This window comes from Haplochromis burtoni, unplaced genomic scaffold (genome assembly GCF_018398535.1).
Source record: "Haplochromis burtoni strain Fernald_Lab_line unplaced genomic scaffold, NCSU_Asbu1 Contig_9, whole genome shotgun sequence".
Taxonomy (NCBI): Eukaryota; Metazoa; Chordata; class Actinopteri; order Cichliformes; family Cichlidae; genus Haplochromis; species Haplochromis burtoni.
The window spans coordinates 3,815,522-3,835,337 of record NW_024582370.1 but is presented as its reverse complement, the minus strand read 5'-3'; the positions used below and the strand labels follow the sequence as shown (position 1 = coordinate 3,835,337).

General features: G+C 39.1%; 3 protein-coding genes across 3 annotated transcripts in view; 2 read left to right on the top strand and 1 right to left on the bottom strand.

Moving 5' to 3' along the window:
* The window catches only part of sort1b (sortilin 1b), a 14,142-nt gene extending 9,067 nt beyond the window's left edge, over positions 1 to 5,075 (top strand). The window contains exons 14-20 of the mRNA XM_042228253.1: positions 588 to 778; positions 880 to 1,069; positions 1,351 to 1,467; positions 2,312 to 2,420; positions 3,794 to 3,906; positions 4,087 to 4,216; positions 4,558 to 5,075. Coding sequence (XP_042084187.1) covers positions 588 to 778; positions 880 to 1,069; positions 1,351 to 1,467; positions 2,312 to 2,420; positions 3,794 to 3,906; positions 4,087 to 4,216; positions 4,558 to 4,572 — 865 coding nt within the window. The 3' untranslated portion in view covers positions 4,573 to 5,075. The remainder of the gene's footprint in view (positions 1 to 587; positions 779 to 879; positions 1,070 to 1,350; positions 1,468 to 2,311; positions 2,421 to 3,793; positions 3,907 to 4,086; positions 4,217 to 4,557) is intronic.
* A 2,740-nt stretch (positions 5,076 to 7,815) lies between these two features.
* On the bottom strand, positions 7,816 to 9,405 carry LOC121815809 (neugrin-like). Its single transcript, XM_042228248.1, has 3 exons — positions 8,788 to 9,405; positions 8,566 to 8,676; positions 7,816 to 8,479 (listed from the first exon to the last, which is right to left on the bottom strand). The coding sequence occupies exons 1-3, from the start codon at positions 9,021 to 9,023 to the stop codon at positions 7,903 to 7,905; spliced, it is 924 nt and encodes a 307-aa protein (XP_042084182.1). The 5' UTR covers positions 9,024 to 9,405; the 3' UTR covers positions 7,816 to 7,902.
* A 3,125-nt stretch (positions 9,406 to 12,530) lies between these two features.
* LOC121815807 (sortilin-like) lies at positions 12,531 to 19,053 on the top strand. The gene is made up of 7 exons (XM_042228243.1): positions 12,531 to 13,161; positions 13,264 to 13,453; positions 13,735 to 13,851; positions 14,696 to 14,804; positions 16,193 to 16,305; positions 16,486 to 16,615; positions 16,957 to 19,053. The coding sequence occupies exons 1-7, from the start codon at positions 12,795 to 12,797 to the stop codon at positions 16,969 to 16,971; spliced, it is 1,041 nt and encodes a 346-aa protein (XP_042084177.1). The 5' UTR covers positions 12,531 to 12,794; the 3' UTR covers positions 16,972 to 19,053.
* Positions 19,054 to 19,816: the final 763 nt, after the last annotated feature.

Here is a 19,816-nt window from a genome sequence, read left to right as displayed (position 1 = left end):
CCTGGCTGATTGGGACCCACACCCAGTTTCACACCTTGGCTCAGGCGATTAGAGGATCATCAGGGGGTCCTTTGTCCCTCTGTGGGGGGAAACTCCCACTAGGTTTATATCTGGGACTCTCCACCATTTGACCTTAGAACTGAAGAAGCTTCTCGGATGAGAGGTGAAACGTCTTCAAGCAACTTAAAGAAGTCCAGACGCTTTTCTTTGCAAGCTCCTTTGACTACGATGACCTGGATGACAGAACCTTCACAGACACTACAAATCGAAAGAACAGAGAAAAGCCCAACAATCATGACCCTATGAGCAAGCACTTTGGCAACAGTGGGAAGGAAAAACTCCCTTTTAACAGGAAGAAACCTGCAGAACCAGGCTCAGGGAGGGGCGGTCATCTGCTGCACCTGGTTGGGGATGAGGAATTTGTATGCAAACTCTTGGTCTTTGTCATCACTGTCATGGACATTGTTTGAACCAAGCCTTGAGGAACATGAATGTAAAAAAGTCTTATGTGTAATCCATAAAATGCTGTTGCTTTTAGCCTTTTTGCTGATGCTGATTATGCTGATGTTGGAATATTTTTCTGCCAGATTCTCTACTGATGAAGGACAGTGCTGGAATGAGTACAACTTCACCAAAGATCCCATCTTCTTTACTGGGCTTGCATCAGAGCCAGGAGCACGTTCTATGAATGTTAGTATCTGGGGCTACAGAGACTCTTACCTCAGCCAGTATTGGACCTCGTTTACCATTGACTTCAAAGAACTTCTTACTAGAACATGTGAGTGATGCGATTTAAACATATTGTCAGTAGGTTTTTATTTTAAATTAAACATGGTGTAATACTAACAAATTATTATTATTTTTTATTTTATTTTAAAGGTGGAGACGATGACTATGTGCAGTGGTTGGCCCACTCTGATGATATCAGTGATCCCAATGATGGTTGCTTGCTGGGCTACAAAGAGAAGTTCTTGCGTCTAAGGAAGGACTCTGTTTGCTGGAACGGGCGCGATTACATAATCAACACCCAGCCAACCCCGTGTTTATGCACCCTGGATGACTTCATGTGGTAAGACTTGGAGACGGTAATATGCTGAAGTATAAGCACCGCTAACTAACTGCAACTGAGTGTTGTTATTGATGATCAGACTGTTGTAGATATTTTGCTGGAGCTCATTCAAGATGTTGTCTTTGTAATGAATGGACTTTAAAAACAGAAATGATTTGAATTTTAGCATGAGGAAATGAGATCAAATTGCAGCGTAAAAACAAATTGGAATGGCTATTTCCACATTAACGAACTGGGGCTTCAAGGACTTATCAAATGTGGCATTGTGTGACTGTTTGCAGTGACTTTGGGTACTACCGTAAAGAGAACAGCTCGGAGTGTGTGGAGCAGCCGGACCTGAGAGACAAAGTGTTGGAGTTCTGTCTGCAGGGCAAAGAGGAGCAGTTGCAGACTAGTGGGTAAGGTTCCAGCTTCAACCTTCGTATCCAAGAGATCTCTGCTCCCCACTATTGTTAGTTTAATGTTAAACGGCGGTACTGGCAGCAATATTATCCTATAAACAGCGTCTTTCACCATCATTTTATTCAAAGCAGCATGCTGCCACTGAGCTTTGATCAGAGATATTCTTCTTGTTTTACAATATTTAAACAGATATGATTACACAAGTGTAACATGTGTTTTTTTTTTTCTTTTCTAAAAGAGAAAAAAAGTTTTTAGAATGAGGAAGTAATTGTCACACAGAGTAGTTAGAGGAAGCAGATAAGGGTGACAGTTTAGACTAACGCCATAAAGTAAGAGTGCATGAAAAAGTACATTTTTATTTAGGCTTGGTTGTCTCACTGCATACCTACCAATCTATAAAAGTGAGTAATTGTTGAATTTAACCCTTATGGACTGAGAGTGAGGCAATATATCATATCTCGTCTTATTTTAAAACTTTATCAAAAAATTAATGTGAAATATTAATAGATATATTAAAATATATAGATGCTTTTAAAATGATACCCTTGTAATGCATCCTCCTGGTGTTGCTTATCGAATAATCGGAGTATAAAAAGAATCTAAGTGAACCAAATTAGAAGAAGAAACGATGCTCTAAGAACCTCTGAATGTCAATTGTTTAGTTTCAGGATTCTGCTTATGTAACATAACTTCTTATCGTGTAGAATGAGTGCAAATACAGCCTGCTGGGAATAACTTTTAAAACTGGGTTATTGTGCAGTCTCTGTCAGTCAAAACCACAGCAATCATGCACTTTTGATAGGCGGTTCATGCAGTCATCACTGTGCTCTCGGTCCACAGCTACAGGAAAATCCCTGGGGATAAATGTGAAGGAGGAGAGGTGCATATGCGTAAAGAGATCGACCTCAGCAAGAGATGTGTGAGTGACCTAGTCGGCCCGGAACTTCTGGTCAGTATCTCTGCATACTAAGACTTATTGTTCATATTTATCCATGTAAGCATATTAGTTGTTTCAAATGACTGTTTAGGTTTCCAGTCATGGATTTAAAGGTAGTCTCGAGCTTGACAGGAGACGTTTCACTGTGTCAAGACACTTCACCCGTTGCCTACTGGTGGTGGTCAGAGGGCCCGGTGGCGCCAGTGTCCGGCAGCCTCGCCTCTGTCAGTGCGCCCCAGGGTGGCTGTGGCTACAATGTAGCTTGCCATCACCAGTGTGTGAATGGGTGGATGACTGGATATGTAAAGCGCTTTGGGGTCCTTAGGGACTAGTAAAGTGCTATATAAATACAGGCCATTTCATTCAGTCCTACAAACAAATGGTGGAGAGTCCCACATATTGAACCCCCAGTGATGATCGCCCCCTTTTTCCACATTTTGGCTAATGACATCACGACCCACATGATCAGTAGTGGGTCAAGTACCTTAAGCACCACCTCCAAAAAGGGAAGAGTTTGTGAAATGTCACAAGCCTAAAGAACTCCAATTGCCATTCCCCCCCCCAAGCTCCCAAGACTAGTGGTTCCATAGTGTAGTGGTTTACATAAATTTCCTCGATTCAAGACTGGGAGGAGACACAAATCCCTCTATGGGGTTTCACCAGGAAAAGAATCTGGTGTAAAAATGCCAAATCAAATATAGATGGAACTTTATTAATCCCTCGGGTAGGTTCCTGCAAGAAATCAGGGGCAATTTTAGCCCATTTTTGGGGGTGCTTTTGTAAAAATTTATTTATTTAGTGTTTTTTATGTATCTGTATTATATTATACAAACACATTAAAAGTGAATCTCTGTCCAAAAAATGCACTCAGTTTACTTTTTACTCACTATGAGCATCATTCATTATTCTCCCCCAGTAATTAAGGTTAGGATATGTATTTTTTTTTATTCCAATCCATTCTTCTTTTGCAGCATTTAAATAACCTTGATCAGATTTGATGGTTTTGTTACAGACTTTTCAAAAAAGTGTTTTGCTTTTCTTTCACAAATGTGGGGATTAAATTGTGTTAAAATGTACAAAACAGTGATGTCATGTTTTGAGACGAGGACCCAGGGACAGAGAGACTTGATGAATTTAAGAATCATATGATTTATCTTGCCTGGCTGGGCAGCTCTCTCTCTCAGCACCCCCAAAGCTCTAATCCTAGAATCGCCCCTGCGGGAAATCAGTTTTTTTTTTTTTCTTTTTCCTTAGATAGATATGCAGACCAGTCTGTAGTGACTCTTTATGAAGCAAAGGGAGCAGCTCCCCCCTCCCCCATTCATGTTCAAGTGTATGTCTTCTTATACTGCCATTTTCTTTTTTGTTTGCTCTTACTTTCACAGGTGGACAATAAGGCCTCCAAGTCTGTGCCCGTTGTGATAACAGTTGTCATAGTCCTGATTCTGAGTATTGCAGTAGGAGTAGTCTTTGTCAAGAAATATGTCTGCGGTGGCAGGTTAGTATACCTTGGCACACAGGATTTTACTCCAGCAGATAACCTTAAGCTGTCTACAGGAAAATATGTCGAGCATAACAAACTTTAAAATCTAGTTTTAAAAAATGCTCTTCATGTTTGCTTTGCATAGTTTTCAAATGGTTGTGATTAACCTGAGCAATGTGTGAATGTGCCCTGCAGGTTCTTGGTTCACAGGTACTCTGTGCTACAGCAGCATGTTGAGGCCAATGCTGCTGATGGGATAGACGAACCGCTGGAGACCAACCACACTCAAAATGGCAAAATAGAGTTTCATGATGACTCAGATGAGGTACAGTGGCTAACTTTTCTTCCCTTTTTGGAACATGGGTAATAAGAACGAGTAGTGGTCATTAAGAATATTAGCTACTTTTAATGGTGCTTTTGGGCAGCTTCATGGTCGTAGAAACGAGTTGTTCATTACCCGTTTTTCAGCGTCAACATAATAGAAAAATAATAATTTTAAATGTTTCAGCTTTTCAGAAAATTTTCAAATAGAATGCAAGTTTTGTAGGGGAGTATAGATAACTGGTTGCTGTTTAAAGGGAAAGGTAAATGTTTGCATATGTGCCTTTGTTTGCTTACGTGTTGTCTCTGACTTCCCTGTTACGCTCTTGTCTTCTCTTTGCACAGGATCTGCTTGAATAGCAGGCACAACCTGTCAAGCAACTGAGCAACAGGTTTCTTACAGGGCCCCGCGACCTGCCGCTGTTCCTGCCGCTCTTTTTGTCTCCAGATACTTTCCTTTTCACCTTTTAGTATAAACTTTGGCCTTGGCTACAGATGAAGAATCTGTCCTTCTGCTGTCATTGGTTCAGCCTGATGAATGTACAGAGGCTCTCTGAGACTAATGCCACAGTTGAGGAGCATTACAACGAAGGTCTTACTGTGTTTTGCTTCAGTTATTGATTCTGTTGAGTGAGTTTGAATCCCAAAGTTATTTATTTTTAGGAGATAAAGAAATTATGCCGTAATCTAAAGCTGGTTGTATAAATCCATCGCCACCGCATTACGGGTTCTCCCTCTCTATCACCTTGGAGTGCACCTGGAAATATTTCACACTTCTTTTCTCATGCACTTGTACATAAACCTGTTTTTCTTTGCCATTTTTTGATGTGGTATCAGTTTGGTAAGTTTTTAAAAAACAAAAAGGTTGTTGAATGGTTGGTAATTCTTTGAACACTTGACTCTAACCTAAGTTTAACAAACTATTTGTTTGTCAAAAACTGTCCTTCAATATTGAGGGCTTTATAAATTTGGGGTCTTAAGCCTGACCAAAATGTAAAATCTTGTATTTGGAATACCAGCGTCCAAATGTTTGGCACACGTCTTCTTTAAAGTAATAAGGAATGTGGAAATTTCCATGTCCATAGCATTTTATAGCAATAAAATTCTCAGTGCACATCAAAAAAAATTCTGTAGTAACATGTTGTTTTTAGGTTTGTTGGATGAATCGTTGTCGTTGTGCATTAACTGCAAGGGTAGTGAAGTATGTCTGTTTCAGGACAGAAATTGTTTAAAATGTTGTCTGCAGTTCGAATTGCCTCAAGCACAAGGCCTCCTGTAATGCTAAGAGTTTGTAGTATAACATTTTTCTTAAACCTGACCTGTTGTGATGAGACAAATGATCACTGTAGTCATATAATTGTCATGTTTGTAACAATTTCAGCAGTTTTGGTACTAATCAACTTTTGCAAATTATATAACAACTGACAGATTGCAGTTCAAAGATGTTCAGAAACAAATATAGTTTTAGAGTAAAAATTACAGAATTAAAGTTTTTTAAACCACACAAACATATAACCAAGTTAATCAACATTATTTGGTTCTGGAAATATAGCAATATGAAAACCAACAAATCTATATATGTTGTATAGCATAACTCCTGCTGTAACCATGGCTGGATAAGAGCCAAAGCCATGCCAAGACTGTTTTGTTTGGTGGGTGGATCTCTGCATTTGAAGCTGTAGTGAACTACTGTTTTGTTTTTAATCAGTCTTAACGACTCTGTCTTATGATGTTTGTTGTTTTGCACAATTATTTGTCTGTCTTGTTTTAAAGTTTAATTTATTGGTGAAAAGCTGGTTCAGAGTGCAGTAAATTGGATGTGGTTATACAAGTGCCTGGTGTGAGGACCTAATGTGTGGCCAGCATCTATTTACTGATTTTATTTTTGATTTTTGTTTTTATTTATATCATCTGATATGTAATCAGTTTCATCCTGTATGTCAGTGACATCTCTAAGTTGCACTTGTTGCCTAAGGATAATTTTTGAGCAGTAAATGTCTGTTTTATATGAGCTCCCACCGAACTGCATGTTAACTCTCAATAATACTTATATCTACAGCTGTGAAAAGAAAATAACCTGTAATAACTTGGTTATTCTTTTCTTTTTTTCTTTTTTTTTTCTATGTTGGTATGAGATTTAATACTGGCTACTTTGACAAGAGAGTGATCTTGAATAAAAGCAGAGTGGACACAGGGTTATCATGTAGCCGCTTTACACTGGAAGAGACCTGGCGAGTTCTTATTACGACCATTTATTGCTTTAGGTGAAGGTAACACACTTTTTCTTAAAATTTAAAACTGCTGTATAAATGAAGAAGTCATTGTGATGGTTCTGTACATATACAAGGTTACACCTTTTTATCTGATATGTTTCTCTTTTCTGTATATTTGAGACAATTTTCTTTGGGTTTGCCAATAAATTCATGTTCCTCTATTTGTGCTGCATGGTGGTTTGTCACTAACGGCAGTAATGCAAGAATGTGAGACTTACAATAATAATGGGTAACTGTCAACTGGGGATATTTTCACATGATTTATAAAAACCCAGTTCCAAAAAAAAAGTGCAGTGATTTGTACGTCGCATAAACCCATATTTTATTAAAATTATAAAAAATAAAATTTTTTTTTTTTTTTTTTTTTAGAAGACGAGGGGATGTTACACGATGGCACTCTCCTAACTTTTTGGACATTTGTTGCTACCATCAAATTCAAAATATTTTTCTTGTGATGGTACCCTGTGGTTCAGTTTAAATGTGATGTTTTGTGTCTTTGACTGTGGATGAAAAGTGGCTTTATGAGATTTGCAGATCACTGCAGACAGTTTTTGTTTACATTTTACAAAGCGTCCCAGTTTTAAGATTGTAAAGGGATAAGTTCAGAACTGTGGTTGTGTAACAACTGAAGTAATCATTCCTCTGGCATTGAATTTTTGATAGCCAGACTGCTTTGAGCTGATAAGAAAGCAACAAAAACCCAATAATCACTCATTACAACAAAGGTATGCAGGAGAGTATCTCTGAAGGCACAACAGTTTGGGCTGCTGATTGTGGTGAAAGGGTGTGGGAGATAATTTCTTGTCAGACTTGGGATCCCTAGAGTGTCAGACCCCATCTAACCTGAGTACTGTTGCTGACTGCATCCATCCATGTATGCACAAGTTAAACCCACCAGTAGGATACCAAAGCTCAAATTATCTCAGACTCATTCCTTGAACGTGACAGAGTTCACTGCACTCAAATGGCCTCCACAGTCACCATATGTCAAACCAATAGAGTACCTTTGGGATGTTGTGGAACAGGAATGTATGTATCATATTTTCAGCAATTGTATGACTTTATGATGTCATAATTCCTATCATGTCAATATGGACCAAAACCTTTGAGGAATATTTCCAGCACCTTGTTGAATCTGTGCCACTAATACTTAAAGCAGCTCTGAAGGCAGAAGGGGATCCAACCCAGTACTAGCAAGGTGCACCTAATAAAGTGGCTTGTGAGTGTATTTGTCTATGTCAATACAAATTGACATAGGGATAAACTGGGAAGTCAATACATGGGTGAAATGGGCATGAAATATCTGGACGAAAAAAAAAGTGCAAATATCTTTTGCACAAAGATTCAAAATAACTTTTATTTGGTAATTTGCACGACCCCAACATTGTACATGCTGAGCTAACAACACAACATGTTCTCAGATTCTATACAAAAAGTTTCCATCTGCATCAAAGAAATCATTCCCAACTTGGACTGCTGGAGAGGGCTTTTCCATTTTCACAAGCTCTTCAAGTTCTTCCTGTGTCAACACCTGTCCATCCCAACTCTCTTCATCCTCCTCTGTAAGGTCACTGTCATTAGTGCTGCGTTCTGTTGTTTCTGTCACTGTGGCATCTTCACTAATACCAGCTGCAATGTGTGTGGGCTGAACAGTAACAGGGACAGGACTCTTAGCTAGGGAACCTGAGCCATGACCTTGAATCACCGGAGTCTGATTAGCCACAGGGATCAAAGCACCTTCTGTGCTTCCAGGTGGGAGTATGGCTTGTGAGCTCCTTTCGGGCAGTTTCAACCTGTCCTGCTGTGTCCTAGCACCTGAAGGCAGCACCTGCTGGCTCATTTTAGCCATTACTTTTGCATTCTGCTTGGCTTTTCTTTCAGGAGAGGGGACGAATTTGCTTCTCAGGACTCTCAGGATTACATCATGACTGACAGAGAAGCCTTCAGCCAGACGCTCTACTGTCCACTCATCTGGCTGATTTTGCTTCAGATGTCTGAAAGTTGATTGAGATTTCATATGAGGCTTAATTTGAAACACTTCTTAGTTTACTGTCTGGACAAACTTAACACTCATTCTCACCTGATCTGCTCAATGGCATCCCAGGTTAACCTCCTCTCTGGAGCTCCTGATGGTGTCATCTGCCTCCTCAATATGTGATACTTCACAGTCTTCTGTTTTTTTCTTTCTTCCCTGAAACAAATCCCCAGAATACTTCATATATGTTGTCATAAAGACACCATATTTATTATTTAACATCGTTTTACACCGGAGAAATGTGTGAAAAGTCCTATTGAATCTTACTGAATTAAGGCTTGCAGTTTGTCCTCCACGTCCTCCAGTTCGAGTTCTCCATTAGATGTCTGATCGCTGTATCCTGGTCTGCTCGATCCTCTGTCTGCCTGCGCAGGGCCCTGTCCCATCCGTGCCTTGCTGGCCCCTCTGCTTGCAAATCGGCAGTTGCTAGCGCTCACTGAGGAAATCAGAGATGGAGCACCAAACTTGGAGAGGAGGGAGAGTATCTGCACAGACCTGGCCATGCCAATAAACGATGTGTCGTCCTTTTATTCCTTTCGTTTTTCTTTTCTTGTTTTTAGGGAGTCACTTAGGTGTCATGAAAACAAAAACTTATTTTACTATAAATTAAAATTAAACTTGCTGCTCACGCACTCATGCCACCACTCATAGAAGTACTTCCGCAAACACTGGGCTCATAGCATAAAATCGGCACTCTACTGCCAACTAGCGCTACGGAGGTAACATTATTACGTGTCCCTGTACTGAACAAAGGTGATTACCTGAACCATAACACTACTTAAATTGGACGCGTTGCAGGTTTAACGGTACTGATGCTGGATTAATTTCCACTTTTAACATGATCGAATACCAGTTAACATAAATAATACAAGTCAGGAGAAGTCTGATGAAATATAAAAACTCAAACTAAATGGCGATATCTGCCGAGGGGACAGGGACACTGCACGCTGCCTCGCCCCCCTGTTCAAGTGTCACGCAGCTGCGCACCTCTCTCCCAGTCGCCGTTGTTTCATTTGCGCCATTTTGTCCGCTCACTTTGTTGATTGGGCTTTAGCAAGCTGTACTGGAGCCAATCAGAGGGAAACCGGACAGCGAAGATACGGTAAGGAAGCCCCGATTGAAGGCATTGGTAGTTGTCAGCACGGATTGGTTTGTCATGGACCAACCAAATTACTAACCCTGCTTAATGCAAAAAACTCAAATTGCAGTTTGATTTCGACCGCTGCGTCCCAAGACCTACAAATAGCTTCATGTTTCTAGCGTTGGCCACCGCGAGGAAACATGATCCTCGCTTGGTCCACAAGCCTTAGCTAGCGTTAGCTCCTTCGCTAAAATATCGTTTCTCGAACAAAGAGCGGGTATAAAGCCACCGTTCGACCGTCAGCAAACGCTGCCAGGTACATTATAATGAGCTGTAATAAACAAGCTGCCCACAAGAAAATATACACGTTCGGAGTTTACGACACAAATGGCATCCTTATGCGCTTTCTAGAATTTACCACGCTTTTAGCTAGCGGACTGGCGCTAGCCGTGTTAGCTTCCCCACTAAAATACCCGCTAAATAAAATTCCCCTTTAAAGGAATCCAGCAGCTGACACAGCTGTGTCCTCCTGGGGGGATTATGTTTCAGCTGAAATTCGTAGACTTCACATTTGACACAGTGCGGCACAAGTCGGTGTGAGGAAGCAGTAGGTCCTATTTAAATATTGAGAACAATAAATTGAAAACACGTAGATATCGGTTAAAAAGACGGGGTTTTTTGCCGTCGAAAAAAATTATCATTTGTTTACGTATAAAATGCACTGTAAACCATAGAAATCCAATATTGGTTCATTTGTATGCTTTGTCTTTGCCTCATCAGGTTTTTCACGGTAAAAAGCCATGGAGCAGTACACCACTGCCACCACTACTACTGGAGAGCAGATTGTTGTTCAGACAGCCAATGGACAGATCCAGCAGCAGGTGAGCTTAGGGTTGACAATTTTATTCCTTTTTTAATTATTTATTTATTTATTTTAAATTGCCCTAACACCACATATGAACTAATATGTAGTAAGATTATGAATACCAGAGGGTCAAAATAAAATAAAGTTTTAGGGATTCCAGTTGGATCATTGGATCTCAGATCATGATATCATTTCTGATCAGCCCTCCTAATTTGCTCTAAAAGTCCAGAGATTACATAAGTCATGATACCTGTGATCGAAGTATTATTGAGAGTGATATCAACAATTTTTTAAGATCTACATTTTTTTTGAGAAATGTCACTTCCATCATGTTTTTTTTCACACTTTGATATCAGAGGCAATTTTTCAACATGGATATCTTTAACACTATTAAAGATAAAAGTGCAATTCTTTTCTAAACTCTCTTTTCATAAAACTGAACCATCGTCTGTAAATTGGGAGACAGAGATTGGCTAGATCAGATATGAGGAAAAATTAAAGATGGACCAATCCAATATTACGTATCGGTATCGGTCCGATACTGACGTAAATTACTGGATCGGATATCGGAGAGAAATAAAAAATGTAATCCGATCCATTAAATATCAAAAAAGCACCTCACAAAACTTGCGACATGGCGTAACTCGGCTCATAACCGTAGCACGTCGGAGCAGTGTGCTCACGTGATAGAGCGGCTGTGTGTATTTGTAGCCTCGCTACCAAACCGGCATTTCATCTCCGAGGAAGTTATCCCAGAGAGAAGTAAAGCAAGTGTGTAAGTTCATCTCTGAATGTTTGTAAAGCATTCCCGTTAAGCTTAACAACCGATATATGGAGCGACTGCCTCTTCTCTCTCCCTCCCTCTCCTGCTGCTACTTCAATCGTGAAACTGCTAATGATCAGCTGATCGGCTTTTCTGTCGCGAGTCCGTCTCTCTTGTTTGTTTTTGGTCCACTTTGCGCCAGAAAGAGGAAACCAGCGGCTGAACAACAGCAGCACGTTTAAGCTTGATAAGCTGTTGTTAGAATTTATTTAATATTACTTTCTACACCAGGATCTTTTTCTACGTAGCTGACGGCTGGTAACTGTGCAGGGGCGGATCTAGCAAAGTTTAGCCAGGGGGGCCGATAGGGCATGAACAGGGAAAAGGGGGCACAAAGACATACTTTTCTTTCTTATTCTCATTTAAAATGTCGAGCTTTTAATAAATAATTATCTGAATCTTACACCCAAAGTTTTAATCTGATGTAAAATGTATAGAAGTCCATTACTGTATATAGTAACTGTTAAGTCTAATATACCCTAGTAAGCTATAGTACTTTTTCCTTTGGGAAGGTACCATCTGTGCAGTCTGCAGTTCTGTTGAAGAAAGATGTTGAATCTATTTAATTATTCTTGAAAAATAATTTATTTCTGTGCATTTTTTTTCACACTGCATCAAATTAAAGTTGATTACGTCGATTAAGCATCATGAGGTGGGGGGTGGTTCCCTTTTTTATTTTTTTTTGCTGGGAGTTTGCAACCCTATTAGTTAGGTTGCTTAATATTTCTGCTAAGTACTCTTTAAAATACCAGAATAGGGAGGATGGAGTAGGTTTAAGTTTATTAGATTGATCAGTTTTGCTGAACTATGAAATATTTTGGGTGCATGTATTTTTTACATACAGGTATAACAGAATAGCTTTAGTGTTGTTGTTGTTTATTTAAACTTGAGTATGAACTTATACAAAATGCAGCAATATATTAAAAAACAGTTTTATTGATTAAAAAACACTATATCGGATTCATATCGGTATCGGCAGATATCCAAATTTATGATATCGGTATCGGACATAAAAAAGTGGTATCGTGCCATCTCTAGTAAAGACTAATAAAAAAAGTCACATTCTAAAAGACAACTAGTGACAATTTCTCAACGATATATAGCTGTATTTCACAATAATGCAAAATAACATGTATAATAATTTTTAACATGAAATCCTCAGTCACAAACATGAAGACTCCCACTAGGTTTAAATCTGGGACTCTCCACCATTTGACCTTAGAACTGAAGAAGCTTCTCGGATGAGAGGTGAAACGTCTTCAAGCAACTTAAAGGAGTCCAGACGCTTTTCTTTGCAAGCTCCTTTGACTACGATGACCTGGATGACAGAACCTTCACAGAGACACTACAATACGAAAGAACAGAGAAAAGCCTAACAATCATGTAACTCCCTATGAGCAAGCGCTTAGGTGACAGTGGGAAGGAAAAACTCCCTTTTAACAGGAAGAAACCTTTGACAAATCCAGGCTCAGGTAGGAGCGGTCATCTGCCACGACTGGTTGGGGATGAGGAATTTGTATGCAAACTCTTGGTCTTTGTCATCACTGTCATGGACATTGTTTGAACCAAGCCTTGAGGAACATGAATGTAAAAAAGTCTTATGTGTAATCCATAAAATGCTGTTGCTTTTAGCCTTTTTGCTGATGCTGATTATGCTGATGTTGGAATATTTTTCTGCCAGATTCTCTACTGATGAAGGACAGTGCTGGAATGAGTACAACTTCACCAAAGATCCCATCTTCTTTACTGGGCTTGCATCAGAGCCAGGAGCACGTTCTATGAATGTTAGTATCTGGGGCTACAGAGACTCTTACCTCAGCCAGTATTGGACCTCGTTTACCATTGACTTCAAAGAACTTCTTACTAGAACATGTGAGTGATGCGATTTAAACATATTGTCAGTAGGTTTTTATTTTAAATTAAACATGGTGTAATACTAACAAATTATTATTATTTTTTTATTTTATTTTAAAGGTGGAGACGATGACTATGTGCAGTGGTTGGCCCACTCTGATGATATCAGTGATCCCAATGATGGTTGCTTGCTGGGCTACAAAGAGAAGTTCTTGCGTCTAAGGAAGGACTCTGTTTGCTGGAACGGGCGCGATTACATAATCAACACCCAGCCAACCCCGTGTTTATGCACCCTGGATGACTTCATGTGGTAAGACTTGGAGACGGTAATATGCTGAAGTATAAGCACCGCTAACTAACTGCAACTGAGTGTTGTTATTGATGATCAGACTGTTGTAGATATTTTGCTGGAGCTCATTCAAGATGTTGTCTTTGTAATGAATGGACTTTAAAAACAGAAATGATTTGAATTTTAGCATGAGGAAATGAGATCAAATTGCAGCGTAAAAACAAATTGGAATGGCTATTTCCACATTAACGAACTGGGGCTTCAAGGACTTATCAAATGTGGCATTGTGTGACTGTTTGCAGTGACTTTGGGTACTACCGTAAAGAGAACAGCTCGGAGTGTGTGGAGCAGCCGGACCTGAGAGACAAAGTGTTGGAGTTCTGTCTGCAGGGCAAAGAGGAGCAGTTGCAGACTAGTGGGTAAGGTTCCAGCTTCAACCTTCGTATCCAAGAGATCTCTGCTCCCCACTATTGTTAGTTTAATGTTAAACGGCGGTACTGGCAGCAATATTATCCTATAAACAGCGTCTTTCACCATCATTTTATTCAAAGCAGCATGCTGCCACTGAGCTTTGATCAGAGATATTCTTCTTGTTTTACAATATTTAAACAGATATGATTACACAAGTGTAACATGTGTTTTTTTTTTTCTTTTCTAAAAGAGAAAAAAAGTTTTTAGAATGAGGAAGTAATTGTCACACAGAGTAGTTAGAGGAAGCAGATAAGGGTGACAGTTTAGACTAACGCCATAAAGTAAGAGTGCATGAAAAAGTACATTTTTATTTAGGCTTGGTTGTCTCACTGCATACCTACCAATCTATAAAAGTGAGTAATTGTTGAATTTAACCCTTATGGACTGAGAGTGAGGCAATATATCATATCTCGTCTTATTTTAAAACTTTATCAAAAAATTAATGTGAAATATTAATAGATATATTAAAATATATAGATGCTTTTAAAATGATACCCTTGTAATGCATCCTCCTGGTGTTGCTTATCGAATAATCGGAGTATAAAAAGAATCTAAGTGAACCAAATTAGAAGAAGAAACGATGCTCTAAGAACCTCTGAATGTCAATTGTTTAGTTTCAGGATTCTGCTTATGTAACATAACTTCTTATCGTGTAGAATGAGTGCAAATACAGCCTGCTGGGAATAACTTTTAAAACTGGGTTATTGTGCAGTCTCTGTCAGTCAAAACCACAGCAATCATGCACTTTTGATAGGCGGTTCATGCAGTCATCACTGTGCTCTCGGTCCACAGCTACAGGAAAATCCCTGGGGATAAATGTGAAGGAGGAGAGGTGCATATGCGTAAAGAGATCGACCTCAGCAAGAGATGTGTGAGTGACCTAGTCGGCCCGGAACTTCTGGTCAGTATCTCTGCATACTAAGACTTATTGTTCATATTTATCCATGTAAGCATATTAGTTGTTTCAAATGACTGTTTAGGTTTCCAGTCATGGATTTAAAGGTAGTCTCGAGCTTGACAGGAGACGTTTCACTGTGTCAAGACACTTCACCCGTTGCCTACTGGTGGTGGTCAGAGGGCCCGGTGGCGCCAGTGTCCGGCAGCCTCGCCTCTGTCAGTGCGCCCCAGGGTGGCTGTGGCTACAATGTAGCTTGCCATCACCAGTGTGTGAATGGGTGGATGACTGGATATGTAAAGCGCTTTGGGGTCCTTAGGGACTAGTAAAGTGCTATATAAATACAGGCCATTTCTTCAGTCCTACAAACAAATGGTGGAGAGTCCCACATATTGAACCCCCAGTGATGATCGCCCCCTTTTTCCACATTTTGGCTAATGACATCACGACCCACATGATCAGTAGTGGGTCAAGTACCTTAAGCACCACCTCCAAAAAGGGAAGAGTTTGTGAAATGTCACAAGCCTAAAGAACTCCAATTGCCATTCCCCCCCCCAAGCTCCCAAGACTAGTGGTTCCATAGTGTAGTGGTTTACATAAATTTCCTCGATTCAAGACTGGGAGGAGACACAAATCCCTCTATGGGGTTTCACCAGGAAAAGAATCTGGTGTAAAAATGCCAAATCAAATATAGATGGAACTTTATTAATCCCTCGGGTAGGTTCCTGCAAGAAATCAGGGGCAATTTTAGCCCATTTTTGGGGGTGCTTTTGTAAAAATTTATTTATTTATTTTTTTAATATGGATCTGTATTATATTATACATACACATTAAAAGTGAATCTCTGTCCAAAAAATGCACTCAGTTTACTTTTTACTCACTATGAGCATCATTCATTATTCTCCCAGTAATTAAGGTTAGGATATGTATTTTTATTTTATTTTATTCCAATCCATTCTTCTTTTGCAGCATTTAAATAACCTTGATCAGATTTGATGGTTTTGTTACAGACTTTTCAAAAAAGTGTTTTGCTTTTCTTTCACAAATGTGGGGATTAAATTGTGTTAAAATGTACAAAACAGTGATGTCATGTTTTGAGACGAGGACCCAGGGACAGAGAGACTTGATGAATTTAAGAATCATATGATTTATCTTGCCTGGCTGGGCAGCTCTCTCTCTCAGCACCCCCAAAGCTCTAATCCTAGAATCGCCCCTGCGGGAAATTCAGTTTTTTTTTTTCTTTTTTTTTTTTTTTTTCCTTAGATAGATATGCAGACCAGTCTGTAGTGACTCTTTATGAAGCAAAGGGAGCAGCTCCCCCCTCCCCCATTCATGTTCAAGTGTATGTCTTCTTATACTGCCATTTTCTTTTTTGTTTGCTCTTACTTTCACAGGTGGACAATAAGGCCTCCAAGTCTGTGCCCGTTGTGATAACAGTTGTCATAGTCCTGATTCTGAGTATTGCAGTAGGAGTAGTCTTTGTCAAGAAATATGTCTGCGGTGGCAGGTTAGTATACCTTGGCACACAGGATTTTACTCCAGCAGATAACCTTAAGCTGTCTACAGGAAAATATGTCGAGCATAACAAACTTTAAAATCTAGTTTTAAAAAATGCTCTTCATGTTTGCTTTGCATAGTTTTCAAATGGTTGTGATTAACCTGAGCAATGTGTGAATGTGCCCTGCAGGTTCTTGGTTCACAGGTACTCTGTGCTACAGCAGCATGTTGAGGCCAATGCTGCTGATGGGATAGACGAACCGCTGGAGACCAACCACACTCAAAATGGCAAAATAGAGTTTCATGATGACTCAGATGAGGTACAGTGGCTAACTTTTCTTCCCTTTTTGGAACATGGGTAATAATAACGAGTAGTGGTCATTAAGAATATTAGCTACTTTTAATGGTGCTTTTGGGCAGCTTCATGGTCGTAGAAACGGGTTGTTCATTACCCGTTTTTCAGTGTCAACATAATAGAAAAATAATAATTTTAAATGTTTCAGCTTTTCAGAAAATTTTCAAATAGAATGCAAGTTTTGTAGGGGAGTATAGATAACTGGTTGCTGTTTAAAGGGAAAGGTAAATGTTTGCATATGTGCCTTTGTTTGCTTACGTGTTGTCTCTGACTTCCCTGTTACGCTCTTGTCTTCTCTTTGCACAGGATCTGCTTGAATAGCAGGCACAACCTGTCAAGCAACTGAGCAACAGGTTTCTTACAGGGCCCCGCGACCTGCCGCTGTTCCTGCCGCTCTTTTTGTCTCCAGATACTTTCCTTTTCACCTTTTAGTATAAACTTTGGCCTTGGCTACAGATGAAGAATCTGTCCTTCTGCTGTCATTGGTTCAGCCTGATGAATGTACAGAGGCTCTCTGAGACTAATGCCACAGTTGAGGAGCATTACAACGAAGGTCTTACTGTGTTTTGCTTCAGTTATTGATTCTGTTGAGTGAGTTTGAATCCCAAAGTTATTTATTTTTAGGAGATAAAGAAATTATGCCGTAATCTAAAGCTGGTTGTATAAATCCATCGCCACCGCATTACGGGTTCTCCCTCTCTATCACCTTGGAGTGCACCTGGAAATGTTTCACACTTCTTTTCTCATGCACTTGTACATAAACCTGTTTTTCTTTGCCATTTTTTGATGTGGTATCAGTTTGGTAAGTGTTTAAAAAAACAAAACAAAAAGGTTGTTGAATGGTTGGTAATTCTTTTGGAACACTTGACTCTTAACCTAGTTTTAACAAACTATTTGTTTGTCAAAAACTGTCCTTCAATATTGAGGGCTTTATAAATTTGGGGTCTTAAGCCTGACCAAAATGTAAAATCTTGTATTTGGAATACCAGCGTCCAAATGTTTGGCACACGTCTTCTTTAAAGTAATAAGGAATGTGGAAATTTCCATGTCCATAGCATTTTATAGCAATAAAATTCTCCGTGCACATCAAAAAAAATTCTGTAGTAACATGTTGTTTTTAGGTTTGTTGGATGAATCGTTGTCGTTGTGCATTAACTGCAAGGGTAGTGAAGTATGTCTGTTTCAGGACAGAAATTGTTTAAAATGTTGTCTGCAGTTTGAATTGCCTCAAGCACAAGGCCTCCTGTAATGCTAAGAGTTTGTAGTATAACATTTTTCTTAAACCTGACCTGTTGTGATGAGACAAATGATCACTGTAGTCATATAATTGTCATGTTTGTAACAATTTCAGCAGTTTTGGTACTAATCAACTTTTGCAAATTATATAACAACTGACAGATTGCAGTTCAAAGATGTTCAGAAACAAATATAGTTTTAGAGTAAAAATTACAGAATTAAAGTTTTTTAAACCACACAAACATATAACCAAGTTAATCAACATTATTTGGTTCTGGAAATATAGCAATATGAAAACCAACAAATCTATATATGTTGTATAGCATAACTCCTGCTGTAACCATGGCTGGATAAGAGCCAAAGCCATGCCAAGACTGTTTTGTTTGGTGGGTGGATCTCTGCATTTGAAGCTGTAGTGAACTACTGTTTTGTTTTTAATCAGTCTTAACGACTCTGTCTTATGATGTTTGTTGTTTTGCACAATTATTTGTCTGTCTTGTTTTAAAGTTTAATTTATTGGTGAAAAGCTGGTTCAGAGTGCAGTAAATTGGATGTGGTTATACAAGTGCCTGGTGTGAGGACCTAATGTGTGGCCAGCATCTATTTACTGATTTTATTTTTGATTTTTGTTTTTATTTATATCATCTGATATGTAATCAGTTTCATCCTGTATGTCAGTGACATCTCTAAGTTGCACTTGTTGCCTAAGGATAATTTTTGAGCAGTAAATGTCTGTTTTATATGAGCTCCCACCGAACTGCATGTTAACTCTCAATAATACTTATATCTACAGCTGTGAAAAGAAAATGACCTGTAATAACTTGGTTATTCTTTTCTTTTTTCTTTTTTTTTTCTATGTTGGTATGAGATTTAATACTGGCTACTTTGACAAGAGAGTGATCTTGAATAAAAGCAGAGTGGACACAGGGTTATCATGTAGCCGCTTTACACTGGAAGAGACCTGGCGAGTTCTTATTACGACCATTTATTGCTTTAGGTGAAGGTAACACACTTTTTCTTAAAATTTAAAACTGCTGTATAAATGAAGAAGTCATTGTGATGGTTCTGTACATATACAAGGTTACACCTTTTTATCTGATATGTTTCTCTTTTCTGTATATTTGAGACAATTTTCTTTGGGTTTGCCAATAAATTCATGTTCCTCTATTTGTGCTGCATGGTGGTTTGTCACTAACGGCAGTAATGCAAGAATGTGAGACTTACAATAATAATGGGTAACTGTCAACTGGGGATATTTTCACATGATTTATAAAAACCCAGTTCCAAAAAAAAAGTGCAGTGATTTGTACGTCGCATAAACCCAGATTTTATTCACAGTAGAACAAAGAAAATGCTTTTTTTTTTTTTTTTTTAGAAGACGAGGGGATGTTACACGATGGCACTCTCCTAACTTTTTGGACATTTGTTGCTACCATCAAATTCAAAATATTTTTCTTGTGATGGTACCCTGTGGTTCAGTTTAAATGTGATGTTTTGTGTCTTTGACTATGGATGAAAAGTGGCTTTATGAGATTTGCAGATCACTGCAGACCGTTTTTGTTTACATTTTACAAAGCGTCCCAGTTTTAAGATTGTAAAGGGATAAGTTCAGAACTGTGGTTGTGTAACAACTGAAGTAATCATTCCTCTGGCATTGAATTTTTGATAGCCAGACTGCTTTGAGCTGATAAGAAAGCAACAAAAACCCAATAATCACTCATTACAACAAAGGTATGCAGGAGAGTATCTCTGAAGGCACAACAGTTTGGGCTGCTGATTGTGGTGAAAGGGTGTGGGAGATAATTTCTTGTCAGACTTGGGATCCCTAGAGTGTCAGACCCCATCTAACCTGAGTACTGTTGCTGACTGCATCCATCCATGTATGCACAAGTTAAACCCACCAGTAGGATACCAAAGCTCAAATTATCTC